Source organism: Tachypleus tridentatus, chromosome 8, assembly GCF_004210375.1.
Source record: "Tachypleus tridentatus isolate NWPU-2018 chromosome 8, ASM421037v1, whole genome shotgun sequence".
Taxonomy (NCBI): domain Eukaryota; kingdom Metazoa; phylum Arthropoda; class Merostomata; order Xiphosura; family Limulidae; genus Tachypleus; species Tachypleus tridentatus.
The window spans coordinates 135,868,436-135,889,696 of record NC_134832.1 but is presented as its reverse complement, the minus strand read 5'-3'; the positions used below and the strand labels follow the sequence as shown (position 1 = coordinate 135,889,696).

The window sequence follows — 21,261 nt, the reverse complement described above, 5'->3', positions numbered from 1 at the left end:
CGTTTGTCTGCTATAGATGATTAGCACAAGTTTACAATCTTTCACATCCTGTTTACGATAACCTCAGCTTGTTATATGCAAAACACCTGCATAAATATTTGTTGATGGCTTGTTTTCAATCAGCCTGAAATACCACATAGGTGTACCATTTTATATTAATGAAATAATTAAACATTTCAATTGTTTCAACTACTAGAATACAATTTTAGGTGTCACCTTTTGATACCCACCCTAATATATAACATTATTTAAAACAACAACAACATATCTTGTTATTTATAACCACATTAATCTACCTTAACTTTAGTACAGTTACATAAATATCAAGTTATCTCTATTTTCTCTTTCATATAAAAAGCGTTATTTAACTGCTAAATTATTGTCTAAACAATATTATTTCAATGATTTTCATCTAATCCCGTGCACCTGAAGACACGACGTTCGTCGTTGTTATATAGAAACTCTCTACCCGCCATTTTCATATACATTCAAAAATAATATATTACACTTTTGTTCATAAACTGTATCTTTAAAGGAAATATGGTTAGATGGATTGTACTTCGACTTGTTGTAAACTTTATACTCAAAATATACGGCGTACAAAAATGTTTTATTTTTTTTAGTTTGGTGCCTTATATGATAGAATTTTATCTGGTTTTTCTGCGGGGCAGTTTCATATTTTCCAATTGGATGGTTTTATGTTAAGTCAGCTGTATGGAGCCTCGACTAAATTTTAATGTGTTCATCTGTAGTGAATTTCTTGCCAACTCGAATCTACGAAATTTCGTATTTCTTATATGTGTGTGTATGTGTAGGCTCGGAAAAACCTTGTGGGTCGGAAAAAATTACAGCAGTAATACTGGTGTTTTTATTCCAGTTTACATGCTAACATTTGTGTGTTTTACCCTCTAGATTTATAGCTATATCGAAGAAACAACAGATGTTTCTTTTACCACCGCTCATTGCTGGTTTTCCTGTTGAAGTAATAACGTAAGTAAAGAAACGTTCATGATCTGGAGATGGTATTGGAGAAACTAGTTTCGAAATAGTTTCATTGAATTGAATACAAATTCTTAAGTTTCCGCTTCAATATTAGTACACGACTGAAACATTCATGTTTTGATCATTACTTGTTTCGCTCTGCTTGAAGTTCGTCTATGTTACGTGTTTTAAACCCGATGCTAATGGACAAGAAATAACTACTTGCATTACACCCAGCAATTGTTCTGAAATTATAGTTCCGACAAGAGTACAGTAATTTGTGAATAAATTATAACTTTTCACTTACTAACCCTCATTTTATCCATAATAATTCTTTACTTAGATTTTGAAAATGTTAATTACGAGTTTCGTTATATTTAATTACACAGTATTTAATGATTTTTCGTTACATATCAGATATTCATAAAAGAAATGAAACATAGTTAGTTTCTTTTGAGTTGTTACTTCACTACTGTTACCAAACTGTCTATAAAAATTTCGTGGATTACATAACGTGTGTAACGAATAAGAATAATTAAAAAACAAATTACACTGCAGGGCTTACAATATAAGCAGCAATTTGTATACTGAACTGGCTTGTTTAATTTGCGGCCTCTGCTTATAATCGAACAAGCTCTTTCTTACGCCAAGGTTTTGCTTGTTATTAGTCCAATCTTAAAATAATTTACATCAACGACAACGTCACATTCATCTAGAGAGATGTTCTTAAATTTCCAAGTTTTTTAACTCGTGTGAGACACTTTCTTGTAGTGTAACCGATGTAATATTGTTTTCAACAAAAACTAGTAAACTGGTGAACTGCTTTAATGCAGAAATACGATATATATATATACATTAATTTTTTCTTGTACGAAAGTGTGAATATCTTCTAAAATTAAAACACATACTATTTACTGCTTTCTGGTTTGGTAAACTTCGCAATAAGTTAACATAAGAATGAGCTAATTTGAATGAAAATTTGAGTTGTTCTTGTCAATGTATCAGCAGTAAACTTGATACTTTATGTTTAGTGCTTAAATAGCTTAATGTCTTGGTTCTTGAACATAGTAAAACTGTCAGCTACGTAACTCCAACATTATCAGAGTCTAAAGGACTGTGGGTAATCTTTTAAGTACTGTTTTTCATGAGCATAATGAAAAAACATTAGCTAAAAAAGGAGCTTATCTGGAAATCATGATTGCACCATTAGTCAATCCAATCGTAAAGATTTCGTTTAGAAATGTAATTTCATAGATGGAAAAGTTATCGAGTTTAGAAACAGCAGAAGAACTTGGTTATGGTCTTAGTTCATCGTGTGTGTAAAACATCAAGCTACCCAATGGGGTATCTGTACTTTGGGCCCAGCATGATAAAGTGGTTAGGGAGCTCAACTTGAGGATCATGGATTCGAATCCCATCACACCAAATTTGCTCGTCCTTTAAGCCGTGGGGTCGTTATAAAGTAACAGTCAATCCCACTCTTCGTTGGTAAAAGAGTAGCCCAAGAGTTGGCGGTGGGTGGTAATAACTAGCTGCATTCCCTCTAGTCTTAGACTGCTAAATTAGGGAAGGCTATTGTAGATAGTCCTCGTGTAGTTTTGCGCAAGATTCATAAACAAACAATCCAGTATCCACACGTACAACTGAGATGCACATTTAAACTAATATTTTGTGTACTATCTTTCTTCAGATATATATGTATACACATATATCGTATTTCTGCATTGAAGTATCAAAAGTAATTTTATGAATTTACTAGTTTTTGTTGTGAACAAGATTATATCGATTTCACTAAACAAAAGCTACTAATACAAGTGAAAAAAAATACAAATTTAAGATCACCGAATAAATTAAATGTAATAGATCACGCCAGAGATAACTGTGATGCAGTCATTCGTTCAAATTATTTTAAAGCCTAAACATGAACTAATTGAGAGCAAATCAGAGACCTTCCTCGATCACAAGCAGAGGTTACTTCAGTATATAAATTGCTGCTTGTGTTACATCTTAGTTTTTTTGTCTGTTTACATTACTTACAGAAGGTCTTTCAGTTTACATTCCTTTCTAGAACTACATACACTAAACTAGGTACAACATAAGAACTGATCTTCCAGTATTGTACGTACACTGAACTAGGTACATACAAAAACTAATCTTCCTGTCTTGTACAATGACTAAACTATGTACAACATAAGGGCTAATCTTCCGGACTTTTAGATATAATAAACTAGGTACATACGATGACTAATTTTCCAGTCCTGTAGATACACTAAATTAGGTACAGCGTAAGGACTAATCTTCCGGTATTATAAATGCACGAAACTAGATAAAACATCATGACTAGCCTCCTAGTCTTGTAGATACTTTAAACTAGGTACCGATAAGGACTTTCTTCCAGTCTGCAGTAGACACATTAAACTAGGTACAACTAAGAACTTGTATTCCGGACTGCAGTTGATACACTAAATTAGGTACAACATACGAATTAATTTTTCGGTCTATTATACATATTCTAAACTAAGCACAGCTAAATACATGTACTTTGGTCTGCTGTAGATGTGCTAAATGTTCTGAACTCTGAATTACTGAAAATACTGTCCTTCAATCAAATGAAGAATATATTACAATGTGAAGAGATATGAGCCAGATCTTTTGTAGTTTGAATGTACATTGAACAACGGGCAACATCAGAACTCAGTGTATGGTATTTTAATCATGCTTTAGAAACAGGATAACATCATGTACAGTAATCACCCACAATGAATATACACAAAACACACCTAACAGTATAAGAATTAAAATTCTGGTATACTGAAAATATATTAAACTGGAAAACATAACAACCAGACAAATGGGTAATATGTGACTAAATATCTTACAATATAATTTTAAAAAACTGTTAAATTAAAAAATGACTGCAGTACTTATCACTCTTAATGGATTCAAAATAAGGATTTTTAGCCTGAGAAAGTAATGTACAGACTATTCCCAGCCAAGTTTATTTACTATTTTTAGAGTCCCTTGTTATTGGCTTGAAAATGCAATCTTAAACATTTTGATTCAACTTGGGTTCTGACTTTTTTAACGGTCACTCTTCCCCTTTATAAGTTAACAATTTTTAATTATCTCGTTTCATAAGTTTAGTCCTCCACTGGTACAGCGATAAGTCTACGGATTTGAAAAGCTAAAATCATGGGTTCGATTCCCCTCAGTGGACTAAGCAGCTAGCTCACTGTGGCTTTATAAATTTAATGTGCTCAGTTGTGGAGAGTAAATGTCGAGCTACATACGTGCATATACATTTATGGCCCGGCATGACCAAGCTTGTTAAAACGTTCGACTTGTAATCCGAGGGTCGCGGGTTCGAATCCCGGTCGTACCAAACATGCTCACTCTTTCAGCAATGGGACGTTATAATGTGACGGTCAATCCCACTATTCGTTGGTAAAAGAGTAGCCCAAGAGTTGGCGGTGGGTGGTGATGACTAGCTGCCTTCCCTCTAGTCTTACACTGCTAAATTAGGGACGGATAGCGCAGATAGCCCTCGAGTAGCTTTGCGCAAAATTCAAAACAAGCATATGCATTTAGTTGAATGTTACATGTTTTTCACCTAACCATTATTCACTGAGTCAGGTCGTTCTGTGCCTGTGTTGTGTTTGTGTTATAGCAAAGCCACATAGGACTATCTGCTCAGCCCACCGAGGGGAATCGAACCCCTGATTTTAGCGTTGTAAATCCGGAGACATACCGCTGTACTAGCGGGGGGGCTCTGTGCCTGAGGTTTCGTGTAAACTCGCGTTTAACAAGCGTCGAATACAAAGAAAGCCGCTCAGAAAAACATTATATAAATTATATATTTATAGCCACGTAAATCAACTTTTATTTGAAAATAATCAACTGTTTAAATAGGTCCAAGACATATCCAGAATTTTATGTAATATATCTGTGTAGATTTTGGTGCAAAATACCCAACCGATTTTGCTGTAAGTTTATGAAACAAAACTAATAATAATAAAATAATACCAAGATACCCACTTACAATTTCAGGCGATCCCTATTATGAACCACTATTAAGATTCATGATACAGTCAACAACTAAACTAGATGTCTCTCTATTTTTTTATATACACCTAACACTAGACAACATGAGACTGTATTTTTCTGCATGACAAAGACTTTCTAAATAATGAATAACCTCAAAACTAAGTGTATCATATGTCGAAGATAAACTAAATGGCGGACCATGTCAGACATTATTTTCTAGTTTATTTGTAAACATACGCTAAACACTGGTCAACATCTGCCAAATATCGTGTATATTTAAAATATCAGAATTAGTTGTTCGATAAAATGAAGGAACATTAAAAACTCGACAAGATCGTAGATGGATGTGTGATACATGTTGTAACTACATTAAATCCGGGCATCACCATCGTCACATGTCTGGTGCATGTTGAAGAAACGGTGAAAACAGAAAAAAAAATTAGAAATTGACATCTTGTATACGGAAGGCACAGATCTAGATGTGTGGTATGTGTTACAGATCTAGATGTGTGTGGTATGTGTTACAGATACATTAATCATTTAAAAACATCAAGAATTGACGTCTTGCATGTTGATTGACTGGGATTTATTGACGCAGAGCAACAAGGCTATCCGCACTGTTTTAAATGTTGAAGAGACGCTAAACGTAGAAAAATAACAAATATAAGTTTGTGACGTCTTAAACATTCGCCGAATAGAGTACGATATGAAAGGCAGGCATGTTTAAGTCTCGTTATCTGATATTGGAAAATAAAAAACACAAGTCTGGGAAATATAAAATGTCTGGAGACCATCAGAGCTAGTCTGATGGGTTTTTTTAATATTGGTCCCAGCATGGCCAGGTGGTTAAGGCACTGGACTCGTAATCTGAGGTCGTGGATTCGCATCCCCGTCGCGCCAAACATGCCTACCCTTTCAGCCGTGGGGGCGTTATAATGTGACGGTCAATCCCACTATTCGTTGGTAAAAGAGTAGCCCAAGAGTTGGCGGTGGGTGGTGATGACTAGCTGCCTTCTCTCTAGTCTTACAGTGCTAAATTATGGACGGCTAGCGCAGATAGCCCTCGTGTAGCTTTGAGCGAAATTCAAAACAAGCCCAAGCCAAACCTATTGCATTGAATACATTAAAAGATAAAATGAAATAGGTAAATTGCCAGAAATCTTCCATAGTGTTTGATATAACTGAATATAGTAAACAGTTCATGTGTGTTATAGTTGGTACTTTTCGATAACTAACATTGTTTATAAATTGATGTAGCTTTATGCGTAATTACAAGCAAACTTCTGAAAAGTGGAGGGAAAAAGGGGGAAGTTAACTAATACACATACTAATGTCGTCGGCTTATTTCTATAAAAAGTTCAACATTCACAACATTCAATCTTATAAACGAATACCTTGAAACTTGCAGAAAAATAGCGAAAAGCGAAAGCAGAACATGTACACTTATCAGTTAAACGACCAGTAGCCATTACGCTGTTTCTTTCATAATGTCACAAATTAAAAACCTCGTTAAAAAGGGTACAAAATGTTTTGTATTTTTATATTGTATTCTTAGGTTCGTTTTAATTTTCAGGAGCTTACTTTAGCATGGACTTAAGTTTGTGTATTTTTTTCAGTGAAGTATAGTAAAATATGAACAACTTACAACTGTTTTCAGTTACTCTAAACACAGCATTGTTAGAGTATGTCATAGTTAAATAATGTACCACAGAAAATAGAATCGGAGGTCGTGCTATTACATGGTGTACCGTGGAAGGTAGCACTTATTGTTAAGTAGTGTGACATGGATAATAGAATCAGTTATAATAGTTATATAGTGTGTTTTGTATAACAAAATCTTTTGTCATAATTATATATAATGTATCATCGACGAGTAGTGAGTGTTGTCATAGTTACATAATGTAATATAGATAGTAGCATCCGTTGTCATAGTTACATAATGTAATATAGATAGTAGCATCCGTTGTCATAGTTACATAATGTAATATAGATAGTAGCATCCGTTGTTATAGTTACGAATAGTGTATTATTAATGAGTAAAAGTCACATAGAGTATCGTTAATGACGAGAGTCTATTTTGATAGTTTCTTAATGTCACACGAACTGATGAATCTACGTACAGAAACACAACATGTTAAACGAACAGCTATCGTGTTATACGGTGTACGAAACTGAAACAACTTTTGCTAGGATTGCGTATTGTTACAAGGGTGTGATAAGAACACTTATTGAAAAACAAATGGTCGAATGTTTATAAAAGTCTACATCCTACAAAGTAATTAGGGAGTCTATGCTTTTATAATACAGGATTGACGTGAGCATGTGCACGTGTAACAAAGGTTGTCCAGGAGATTAGGTTGCGAAAAAATAAAGTTGTGCGTTGCGTAGCATAAATATTAGATGCTTAAGTACAGCACTTGCAAAACTACGCAACTTATAACTTGCAAACCATTGTTCAACTCAATTCTTCCTCTAGTATAACTTGCACGTGCCAGATAGTCTTCGAAATCTAACAAATAACGACAATTCAAGCTCATATACTGCACATGATCAACGAAGTAGGCCTACATGTGACAAGTGGAACTCTAGAAAGCCGTATATATCAGTTTCTTTTCCCGTAGGGAGAGTAGGAAGCTCTCTTACGCAATTACTAGCCCTGTACTCAGTAGACTGATTCGTGCCTGAATCCAGGTAAATTTAATCAACAGAAGGCAAAATATTAAACACTAGATAGATATGCACGTGCAAACAACACTGTCTGATAGTTTGTTACATTGTAAAGAAATAACTGCATAATACTTTTTTTCACGCGAAAACAAAGTTAACTTTACACTGATTTCAATGTGAAAATAAAATACCATTGTCGTATAGACATCACTTGATAAATATTATTCGAAACACAAACAGTCATCACATACAATCCGTATAAATGAACCCACACAAACACCGATATAAATGAACCTACACAAACAACGAATGACATAAATGAACTTAAATAAACACTGGTTTATACGGACTTACTTACACAAACAACGGTATAAATGAACTTACACAAGCAGTGGTATAAATGAACCTACATGACAATGGTATAAATAAACTTATACAAACACTGGTATAAATAAACCAACATAAAATACACAAACAATGGCATAAATGAACTTACACAAACATTGATATAAATGAACCTACACAAATGGTATAAGTGAACTTACGTAAACAGTGATATAAATGAACCTACATGACAATGGTATAAATAAACTTATACAAACACTGGTATAAATAAACCAACATAAAATACACAAACAATGGCATAAATGAACTTACACAAACATTGATATAAATGAACCTACACAAATGGTATAAGTGAACTTACGTAAACAGTCATATAAATGAACCTACAAGACAATGGTATAAATAAACTTATACAAACACTAGTATAAATAAACCAACACAAAATAAGTGAGCCCACACAAACACTCTTATAAAGACCTGTTATTAATATTACTACATTAAGTAGTTGTATTTTGTTTGACTAGCGGTTCCGTTATGTATCTTTTATTTCATTCTTTCAGGGTTTTTTGTTGTTTTTTTAATGAATCGCTTAATGTTTCTAATGTCTCGAAGGAGAGATCGTTAGATTGTAGGGACTCAATTAGCGCTAGAATATTCCGACACAGATGTTTTGGTGAAAGCTTGTAATATATTCATGTCTTTTAGTTGTTACTGTATAGATATTTATTCATTTTCCTGGCGTATTTGGGGAAATGTGCTTTTGTTTGCTTAAAGTAAAACCTGCAGCAAGTTCGAATTTCATTCCTGTTCGATGCTGAGACAGTACCTCGTGGCGCTTAACTCAAACCGAAATATACGGTTTTATATCGTATGAACGGATAATTAGGCATTATTAGGTTAAGCGTATTATTAAATACATTGCACAGCTTAAACTGGAATTAGCACAGAAAAGTATTATAAATGATTTTATATATGTCTTTTTGTTCGACTATTATTGTTTTCTCTTCGTTTTAATGAAAAGCCTACATCGGGCCTCTGTCAACAGCTGAGAATCTAACCTCGAATTTTAACACAGCAAATCCATCAGATTACCGCTGATTCACAAGTAGACATCCCAATATTAACTACTTGACATAAGTAGCCATAGGAAGTCTCAACACGATGTATGTACTGGTATTAAGACACACAAAAGAAAATAGAATTTATATAGCGAGAGAAACGTGTTGTTTGTACGTCTTATTATAATATAACCATTTAAGTTTCATTAAATGAAAAACAATAAAAAAAGAACTGAGACTGTTTATATTAGTGTAAAATATTCTGAGCTGTTTATTCATGAGACCAACAATCGTACGGCCCGCCAAGGCTAGATGGTTACGACACTCGACTCACAATCTTAGAGTCGCGGGTTCGAATCCCCGTCACACCAAACATGTTTGCCTTTTCAGCCGGAATTGTTATAATGAACCAGGTAAAAGAGCTGGCGGTGGGTGGTGATGACTAGCTGCCTTTCCTAGGCAGTCTTACACTGGTAAATTAGGGACGGCTAACGCAGATAGCCCTCGAGTAGCTTTGCTCAAAATTCAAGTTCAAACCATCATTCGTAAGCGAATGCGACGTGTCTTCACCACGCAAATTAACTATGCCAGAGAAATCCTGAAAAACATAGACAAATCGGAAACTGTCTATACCACTACTTGGGACCTGCGAAAAGGTATCTGATCATCAAATCCCATGTAAGTTAGTTGGCATGCACTTCAATAGTTCACGAAAACCCCAAATTGTGCTTTACTCACTAAATATTGAGCAACAAATCCAACATTATCTATATCCTTCTTTTGGACCCGTAGGAAAATTATATATGAACTAAACTTTCATGTAAATTGGTCTAAACAAGAATTTAAGTAATTAAAATCATGGTGTTGTTTAACCTTTTACCCCCCTAAAATAACCAAAAGTAGGCACATATCCCACATTTTGTATGTATTTGTATCAGATCTCTACAAAGTATATTTGTATCAAATTCCATCTAAATTAGTTAAACTATGGCAGAGTTATTAGTAAAAACAACAAATTGTGTTTTCTTTCAGATTTCTGACCCCTATAAAAATACTCAAAATGGACAAACCAGTTTTCTGCAAGGCAGTGTATTCAGCGCTTGAAAATTTATACTTGTACCAATTTTTATCTTATTTGCTACAAATATAACTACACAGAAGTCCAACATATATATATTTTAGTTATTTTAACTTTGACCTTATAAAGCCCATTAGAAGGCCTAAATCACGAAAGTTTTCTGGGCGTCTTGAACCATGATATAACCACACCAAGTTTCAAATTAATTCACTTAACAATTAATGAATGGCAGTCAACTAAAAGTGTTTGAAAGGAGAAGAAATAAGAAAAAAAAAACAGAATGTCTCTCTGCGGCGACATAAACTATGAACGTTTTCACTCGTCATTACCAGCCCTCGGCGGCAATTATTTGTCTTTTTTTTTAAATGTTCTCACTATGTGGCGCTAACTACCCAGTCATAAAACAAAACCATGCTACTCCACGTAGAGAAGTCGGGGTTGAATTAGGGTTTATAGGTGATCAAACCTTTTAAACTTTTGTTTCTCAGGGATCCATAACGTAAAATTACTCACAAATCACATTATAAGATAGCGTGCCGAATTGCAGATCAGACAGTCAAGAGTTCGAATCTACGCTCTGAATTTTCACCTCTTGGCTATTATAGAAATAACAGCCAATCCCGTATTTTTGATGATGTACGGATTTGTAAAGAGTGTACTCTTTCTAGTCTGTATTTATAAATTAGGTGCAGTTATGCCTGAATGTTAAACCATCTGACTTAACCAAAAGACACGTATACTGCATGAGATACCGTTCGGGTTGAAAATACTAAATAAAAATCCAATTTTCATATAAGTATGACTATTTTTATATAGTTTTTCTCGATTTATTTACATATTTGATTTACTGTGGGAGGATATACGTAATTATCGTTGTCAGCAGGCTTAGTGTTTACATTGTAAAATACGTTGTATTGTAATTTAAGACATAAAATGTGTTATTTCAGTGTAAATTGTGTTTCCCAAATGCAGATAAGTATGAGTTATTACACTATTAATTGTTGTAACAATACAAAAACACGAATTTTCTATGTTTTCTGACGACACCAGTGACGTTTCGTTTTCAAGGCAAAATTTTGTTTTTGTGGTTTCACGTTTCGATTATGTGTATGCAGATTGTATAAAACTCGTACGAACACATGTGTGTTCTATTTTTTTTAGTATACAATTATTGTATTTGTTTGAGGTTGAAAATGAGTTGAAGTTATTTCAAACACCTGGCTTCTGTTCCACGTTATTTTTAACACTAGTTTTTCACAGCGTACTTTGAAGGTATAAAAGCAAAATCAAAATATATACAAAATCACAAAGAGGTCGCTGGAGTTGCATCTTAAAAATGGCGCAGATATGAACTTAATGAAGTCAAGTGAGTCAGAAGCAGTAAAACAACTGTATATAAAAATATTTCTAGCCTAACTAGAACTTTCATAAGAGTTTTTTACGCTATATTTCGATTTATTTATTCTTAACATAAGTTATTCGCTTTTAAATCACTAAAGCGCGAACAGTCACGTTAGCACATAATTATCCCAATTGATTAAGAAACATAAACCCATAACAAATGTTTAGATAGTTTAAGCAAATGTTATTTCTTCTGTGACGTTCTTGACAATAGGCTGAAGAGTTGGGAAACAAACTGTTTCCTCAGTGACGTTTTCAGTAATGAGCTTAGAGTTGGGAACTAAATTGTACTTCCTCAGTGACCTTTTCAGTAATGAGCTCAGAGTTGGGAAACAAAAGTTATTTCTTCTGTGACGCCCTTGACAATAGGCTGTAGAGCTGAGAAACAAATGTTACTTCCTCTGTAATGTCTTTAAAATCTGAATTAGACGCCTTTAGCTAAAATGTTATATTTTAAGTAACAATTAAAACTGTAATCCTCTCTTGTGACTACTATATACTAATAATAATAAGTACGAAAATATTTCCTGTGTTCAAAGTGCTAAGCTCACGATTTAAGTCAAGCTTGTTCAATTAAACGTGTGTTTTAAGAGAAGCGTTACCTCTTGTAATCTTCCAACTGAATCTGGATCTTAAACTTGCTGTAGTTACTGTTGAAGAGCGTGAAAAATTACAGTTTCATTTAAACCAACATTCTTGTGTCAAGTCAGGTTGAAAATGATTACATGCTTTGTAAGGGAGATAATATATCATAGCAAGCTCCAAACTTTACACGTGGTTGAAACTGGCAAACTTCCATGCGCAGAAATAATAAGATGAAGATAACGCAGTTTGTTTTATAAAAAATTGACCAACATTTGTAATTAATAAACTACTTATTACTACTTTAAGGTGTTAACGAATCTGTTTTACCCTTGCAGATTTTCTCTCTCTTTTTATTAACAAATTACAAAATAAAATCGTACAAGAGGTAAAGTTACACAAGTCCAATTATTTCAAATTACTTTTCCACATCTCTGGTCTATTTTAAGCAGAAATAAGCATACATAATAGATGTATGGTGTCTGTGTTACTATACTATGTGTACGACGTTCACTCGGTAGTATCTGTATCTCAAAATGGAGACACTGATTTCTTAAAACAATGGAATTATCCAGTCCCATTAATCCTGATTTTAAAAAGCCGGACTGTTATAAATATTTTTACGGAAATCTTTTTCCAAACAGTGTTATATCTTACGCCATATTTTTAGAGGAGTATTCGATTACAATGCTGTTTTTTTTATAACATTGATGGATCAAATCACCCACCAGGGTGCATGGATTGTTCATTTGTTTTTCGAATTTCGCACAAAACTACTTGAGGGCTATCTGTGCTAGCTGTTCCTAATTTGGCAGTGTAAGACTAGAGGGAAGGCAGCTAGTCAACATCACCCACCGCCAACTCTTGGGCTATACTTTTATCAACGAATAGTGGAATTGACCGTAACATTATAACGCCCCCACGGCTGAAATGGTGAGCATGTTTGGCGCGACGGGGATGCGAACCCGCGACCCTCAGATTACGACTCGAACACCTCAACCCACCTGGCCATGCCGGGCCTAGGGTGCATGGAAAATGAGAGGCCTGTCGTATCTGGGAAATACAGTAATGCAAGCTAAAAATAATTCAAAATATGCATATTATTATGTATTATTGATACCTCATTTATTTAAATGTTGTTGGTTGAAATATGTAGCAATGTATACGCATTGGATGCGGTGTCCAACAGTTTTGTTTAGTGGTTTTATGTGTTACACTTTACATACATATTACGTTGAAAATAATTTTAAGAAGTACCTAGGGTCAAAAAGAAAAGTTGTCTGTCATAAGAGGAATAAGACAAAATTAACTTGAGAAAGAGCATATAAATGTGTCGTATAATGAAAATAAAAAAATGCAAATTAAAATAATTACGAAGGGAAACGTGTTGATCATTACTACATGAACGAGATTGGCCCTTAATAGTTCAATCTGTTAATTATATAGTACGTTCTATTGTATATTCATGTAACTATTTCGCAAGGTATGTGTAAATCTTCATCAAAATTGGTATAAAGGTTCATGAGGCACACGCGGGGGTACCTGTAACTTTTCCATTTCGCATCTTGTGGTTTGCGTTTTTATGAGCTTTTTTTTTTTTGCAATTTTTGTACCACTGCCATTTTAGATGTATCTTCATCAAATTTTGTATGGAAGCTATATATATTAAGATATATATACCAACTTTCTGTTTCATATTTTGTGTTTTGCCATTTGGACGGGCATTTTTGTTTTCATAATTACGTATAATGGAAGCAAATTTTCATGTCTGGAGAAGATACTCTGTAATTAACAAGAATTTACATGCATTCTTGCTAAAAGAACATATAACAAATCCTGTTATACAAAACTATTAACAGTTATATATATATATATATACAACCTTACATAAAAAATAACAGTAAGAGAAAACTTTATTCTTATTTATTGTCTCTCTCATTGTCCAGCGTAAAATTACACGAAGAGCTGTCTGTACTCAGACTGTCACGAGTATTGAAACCAGATTTTAGCGTCGTAAAACTGTAAACTTACAACTGAATCATTTGGATGGGGGGGAGCACGTCCCTGAGAGAGACTGCTCCACCTGTCTAAAGCGCTAGGATTTTAACTCGTTTTATTTTTTATATAATACCCCAGTGACACAGCGGTATGTCTGCGGACTTACAAAGCCCATCGTGTATAGTGGTGCTTAACTTTAAAGAATATTTTTTTTGTAATATGTTTTATAACGTTTCATGTTTTGTTTTATTCTACTGGCATCCCCGTCGCGCCAAACATGCTCGCCCTCCCAGCCGTGGGGGCGTTATAATGGTACGGTCAATCCCACTATTCGTAGGTAAAAGAGTAGCCCAAGGTTTGGCTGTGGGTGGTGATAACTAGCTGCCTTCCCTCTAGTTTTACACTGCTAAATTAGGGACGGCTAGCACAGATAGCCCTCGAGTAGCTTTGTGCGAAATTCAAAAACAAAACAAATATTCTACTGGTTGATATGAAGACAGGGATGGATACAGGGGGGGGGATTGTGGGGATGCACCCCTTCACTGGCCACACCAAAATTTTGTAGGTTAATGGAAAATCAGAAATATAAAGTACTGGCCATCTCAATTGGAATATTTTTGCTGTATGTTTACTTGTAACATGTTATTTAGGAATACATGAAAGTTCATTGTCACATGCACTATGTTGTGTGATTCAGTATAGTGCTGTACGGTTACTTGTAACTTGATATTTTAGAATAAAATCAATAAATGAGCGTTCATAGTCACATATGTTTCTTTTCTTTGTTTCTAAGTTAATTCCATGAAATTTATGTTGCAGGAACAAGGAAAAGTTTACTTGGGGTCGGGTTTAAGTCACTGTTACTTAGTCGATCATCCCCCACACGCGAAATCCTGTATCCACCACTGTATAAAAAATATAGAATGTACGTGAGTTGCATGTGACGTTGTATTGTTGTTTGCTACTTTATACGTACAAATGTATAGACGAGGTATAAAATGCGCAAAGATTGTTAATTATTTACGTACATACATAATTTTTTTTGTATCTTTATTCGCTACTGAAGCACGTTCTCCACTGGTACTTACATTGTCTCATATTTTCGCTGATTCAACACTCTGCCTTTTTTATTATTGTTATTACAGAAACGTAACACTATCCTTAAGATAATCGATTTCCAGTTGAACAAATAATAAAATACGTTTAGGCTCTCTGTCTAGATTTCACGATATCCTATAGATGGCGGTAGTGAATCGTAACTGAATCTCTACTAGAATAACAAACCGAAAAAAAAAATGCTATCGCCACCTAAGTAACAAAAACAATGAAGATATAGTTTGACTGAATTAAAGAGAAAACGATACAATCTATACTCACGGCTGCAACATTTCTGAATTTTAAACCCAAAAAACGAATAACTCAATCACGTGAAAAGTATACTTCCAGATAGAACAATAGTAGGTACCAAGACTTTGCTTGCGTTTGTTTTCGAATTTCGCGCAAAACAACATAAGGACTATCTGAGCTAACCATTCCTAATTTAGCAGTGTAAGACTAGAGGGAAGGCAGCTAATCAACATCACCCACCGCCAACTCTTGGGCTACTCTTTTATCAACGAATAGTGGGATTTACCGTCACATTATAACGCCCCCACGGCTGAAAGGGCGAGCATGTTTGGTGCGACGGGGATTCGAACCCGCGACCCTCAGATTACGAGTCGAACACCTTAACCCACCTGGCCATACCGGGCCCCTACGTCATGGTGGGACAGTTGTTTGTTCTCCAAAACATAAATCATTTTTATACTTTTAAATCGTTGTTTGTCAACTCATTGTTACTCATGCTTCATAATTCGTATCTATCTTTGCAATTTCTAACATAAACCTTGCTCACACAAGTAATGATTTGTCTGTAGACTTTCGCACACGACAACTGGTGATAGACATTTAAATTAATATCACTGTATTAGTCTGAGTGTGTATTCGTATTATTTTCATTTTTGTAGAGAATAATAATAATAAGGCTTATAATATTTGTTTTATTTTATTTGCTGTTGTTGGTTTTGTTGTTGTTGTTTAGAGCATGATATTTTTATGTTACTTAAAAAATTCTGGTATAAGTTAGACATCTAAACAAAACAATTCACTCACTCCCAGCAGGTGGGGGCACCAGGAAACAGTCACTCTGGCGGCTCCATGTGTATTTCCCACCTCCTGGAAAAGCTCCGCCCCGGCTTTGGAGGTTTGACAGAGAAAACACTGCGACCTCTTGGTAGTGTTCATGTTCGCTGGAATAAGGTGCCACACAATCGGACGTTAGAGCTCAGTGCAAGTCCACGTCTCATCTCACGGCTTCGTCGTAGTCGACGTCACGTCCAATAAGCTCCTGGGCCGAAATGTTTTGTGCAAGGACTTGCCTTTGCACTTTCGTCATCGTACAGACAGCCAATCAGCAGAGAAAAGAGAAAGCTATCTATCAGCGCCATGATGGTGAGCTGTCGGTCTAAAGCAAGGCCGGCTTGTCAGCAATGCAGAACGCATATGACGGGCTTGGCACTGCGAGACAGATCGGCGGGACCCATGCCTCCCGAAGCATGGCAACTGGCTTATCCAATCTGTACAACGGCACAAGTAACGTGGAGTCTTTAACGAACACACACGGTATTACTAGCAGAGAGATGCAAGTAGCCAGCTCTCAGGGCGGCTACGCGCGAGAATCCCCGGAGATGAAGTACATGCCGCCGCAGCATCAGGGTCAAAACGGACACTCGCTTGGGCCCCATCATCAATGGGTTAGTCTACCTTCTCACAATGACCCTCCGGGCTGGTCGTCCAGCATGCATCATCATGGACTGCACTCACCGGACATCAAGCCTCTTCACCATTCGGGATCGGAGCTACATCACAGCTCTCTGACCCATCACCGTCCGCCGCAGCACATGACAACCTGGCACCCGTCCTCCCTAACGGGTCAGCACATGGTCGGAATGTCCCCATCAACCAACAGCTCACCGCCTCTTCATCATTCAGCTTATACCATGAACGGGATGCTCACCCATGGTGGGGCACAGATCCACCCAGCGATGAGGGAAGTTCCTCAGCACGTGGCAGGCGATCATCTCCCTCAGATACAACACAATCTGCTCCAGAGTGACAATGGATTCCACCGGATTCATCTGGAAAGTGACGAATCTGGAATTATCGAGTCACCACCACCTTCCTCGGATGAACTGGAAAACTTTGCTAGACAGTTTAAACAGCGCCGAATCAAGCTTGGGTTCACACAGGCGGATGTGGGGCTGGCGTTAGGCACCCTTTACGGTAACGTCTTTAGTCAAACTACAATCTGTAGATTCGAAGCTCTACAGCTTAGTTTCAAAAACATGTGCAAGTTGAAGCCTCTGCTTGCCAAGTGGTTGGAAGAAGCGGACAGCACCACTGGGACTCCGACGTCTATTGACAAGATAGCCGCTCAGGGCCGTAAGAGGAAAAAGCGAACGAGCATAGAGGTGAGTGTGAAAGGTGTTTTAGAAAATCACTTTCACAAACAGCCTAAACCTTCGGCGCAAGACATCACCGCCCTCGCAAGTAGCCTAAAGATAGAGAAAGAGGTCGTACGAGTCTGGTTTTGTAATCGCCGTCAAAAAGAAAAAAGAATGACCCCTCCTGTAAGTTCACTGGGTCGGAACAACGACACCAACCAAACCGGACCGCTGACAGTGTCTGCCAACAACAACAGCGAGATACTGATGAGCCACTCGGACGGCGGTCCCCATGGTAGCAGTCCGCAGCGCCTCCACAACCATTCTCACAGTCCACCCATGCTTCACTCTCCAAACCGTCACCCAGCTGGCCATTCAATTCATCCTGTCGGACAGTCGCTGACTGCCCACTGACTGACAGGGTTTGCGGACAATGAAAATTATCAGTGAACAACCTTAATATTCCGTTTATTTGTGTATCTGAGCGTGTAAAACTGAACCTGCTCAGCTGGTGGTTGACTTGTATAGAGTGAACTTAGAAAATGCTCGCCCTAACCCTAAGTGGTAGTAAATAAAACATTGTTTTATATCGAGCATATATCAAATATTGTGCATGGCTGTGTATGAGACTATTATAGACAGACAGGGCACGCCGAAACTAGTCGCAGATCGAAGGAAATGGGGTTTAAGGTAGGACTTTTCTTTCTATCTAAGGTTTGTGGGTAAGCCTATAGCATCAATATGAGTGTCACTTGCTATCTATACACAGATTACTTTGGCCTCCAACAACTGTAAAAAAGAAAATCAAAGCGAATTATTGTTTTGTACATTTTGCATTGATGTTTCAAATCCAATAACCGTCAGAAGTTAAGATAAATGTTGGAAGGTACCCTTGAAGCTATACGAGGTCATTGTTCAGTAACGATTTATTTTATCTAATAATTAATTATGGATTTTAATACCGAAATATCACTATCACTCGGTACCAGTTACAAGTACTGTACTATAAAGAGATTGTAAAACGAGGTTTTAACCTGCAAAGAGCAGAAATGTATTATTATTATCTACTATTGTTGGGATGTCTCGTAAATAAGTAACGACTAATATAACCTGTAACGATTTAAGAGCTTCGAGCTTGAAATTATCACTCAGAGATATTTAAGAGAAAAACACAACTCATAAAATTATTATCGCATTCTTCTCGTCCTAGACAGCTTTAAATATCAGTGGAATTGTGGGAAACATTAAAATAGCGTGACAGATGTGACAGAAATCTTATTGCTGTGAAAAATGTCAGTAAAACATTATTTTCTGAAGTAATGAAAGTGAAAGTCAAAGTATCGCTAACAACAATGATTTATGACATATAATGATGCCACAAATATATCTGGTTCAGCAGGAACTCCGAACCACCACGAACAACAATATTATTTAATATACAACAACAAGAGGTGTTTATCTGGTTTATCAGGATCATAAAATCAACACTAATAACAACGATAATTAATATACAGTAATGCCACGTGTCCATGGGGTTCGGTAGAAACAGCAAACCACCGTTGTTTACCTGGCTTATCAGAAACAGAAAACAGTAGTGTCAATCATCTGTTTCTCTTCAGATGAAAACATGCAACCTTTTAAACCTAACAATTCGGCACGTATGGGTATTTTCTCAAGAAATACAGATATTCTGTCAGTATGAGAAAACGAGACATAAACAAAGGTTTTCATGTGTTTTTACCCCCACCTCCTGCCTTCAATAGATAGTACTTAGAATCCTTGGTTATTCCTCTTGTTAAACAATACTACAGAGAGCAGTAAAAACACAATCCATTTCTGTTGCTAGGCAGGCACTATGTATGTACAATAATATAGAATGCAAACAGAACTGTCTCAGGAGCCGTTTTACCAATTGTTATGTCGTTTCATTTTAAGACTCGTATAAGAAAGGTGTTCATGCATTATTTAGTGTTCTGAACAGATGCAGTCTTTGTTTTCAACACTAAATAGTGCATGAACACTACTCTTTGGTCTAATCTCATGAAAACAGAATGATGCTATGATAGAATATTTATGTGGGTGGAACCAGTTATAGAATATTTATGTGGGTGGAACGAAATGCTAAGTTACAATCTGATTCATGTTCTGAAACACAGAAATGGTGGGTGTTAACATCAGTGAATAAGAAAGAGAATCATTAAACAGAAATATTTAACCCAAACTTTCCTTAGCTCATAAAATATAAATTGTATGAATTTATTGCAAGATTTTTGTGTGTTTTTCTTTCATATTGCTTATTAAGGTGCCATGATTGTATTATGTGTGGTATACTACAGTTTTGGTCCGAATTACCACCGTTACTTTATGGAAAGTGCAATTATGTGGACAATAAATCCCTAGCGTTAAATATTTAAACTTTAACATAGATCTAACGACATTCTCATTCATCTGTAGCTCAGTTTATTCAGTTTTACTAAGAGTTGCATCATGATAAAAAATTATCCCAATTTATATTTTTAAGATAACTTTCTAGTTACAAGTGTTCTATTTCCATAGCATTTTAAGCGCAACTGTATAAATAAAGAAAGATAGAAACAGATGAAAGTTTTGTTTGTAATTGTTGAATCACAGGTGATTTTACCCAAATCAAAGAGTAAAAAAATATGCTTACCTCATTTTTCAAGTGAAAAGACAAAAACAAACTGGCCAGTAGTTTTTACGTTAGCTCACTTCAGATTCAATTGATCGCTGATTACCTATATATATATATATATATATATACTTATTTACCAGTTCTGCAGGTTTTGTTGTTTGCTACAGTTAATTTGTAGTTTAATAAGGTGTGTAATTTTGTCAAGAACCGTACAGGGTCTAATTTATATGTTTTGTGTATCAAAAAAAAACAAACACTTGATGAATGTAAGTATTAGCAAGTCTCTTCTACTTGGTATATAGTTGTATAGCGTGTCCGATTACAAAATGAATAAATAAACACAAAGTTTTGTGAGATATATTCCTAGTGGTGACTCAGTATTTTCAAATTCTGTGTACCCAAGACTACTGTTCTGCAAAAACACCAATAATAATTTGTTTTAGAAGATCGAACCAGACGCACTTACACTGATTGGGCATTCCTCAATGCATTGTTGATGACATCACACTTATAGATTCGTACAGATTTTTAAATAATACAAACAGCTTTTACCAGCTGTAGTTAGAGTATAATAATAATAAAAACTCTTTCTTCCACGTGTAACAGTAATAAAACCCGCATTCTTGACTTTATTTAATGCAAACTGGTGTTTATTACGATAAATTGTTATAAACGTAAAGAAAATAACGACACGTGCCACTGAATTATTAAAGTGGTGGAAAATTAATAACTCCTGATGAAGCTGTAATAGAGAAATATTAAGTTACTGAAGTTAAATTCTAGAGATATAAGTTGTTATTTTATTTACGTTCACAAATATAATAAAAATCACTTCTGCTATTTGTAGTTAAAGTTCCCGTGGGGTGTGACAATAAAAAAAGTGCTTCCATTATTCTATTTAATGTTTTTATATCTTGTAGTTAATGTTTTATTACTCGTAGTTAAAGTTCTCCGGGGGTGACATTAACAAAA

The 21,261-nt window shown here is 35.6% G+C and overlaps 1 protein-coding gene across 1 annotated transcript in view; it reads left to right on the top strand.

Annotated features, from left to right (window-relative positions):
- Window positions 1–20,649, top strand: part of LOC143223577 (POU domain, class 3, transcription factor 4-like) — a 47,935-nt gene extending 27,286 nt beyond the window's left edge. Inside the window, exon 2 of the mRNA XM_076451705.1 lies at window positions 16,315–20,649. Coding sequence (XP_076307820.1) covers window positions 16,683–18,050 — 1,368 coding nt within the window. The 5' untranslated portion in view covers window positions 16,315–16,682 and the 3' untranslated portion in view covers window positions 18,051–20,649. The remainder of the gene's footprint in view (window positions 1–16,314) is intronic.
- Window positions 20,650–21,261: the final 612 nt, after the last annotated feature.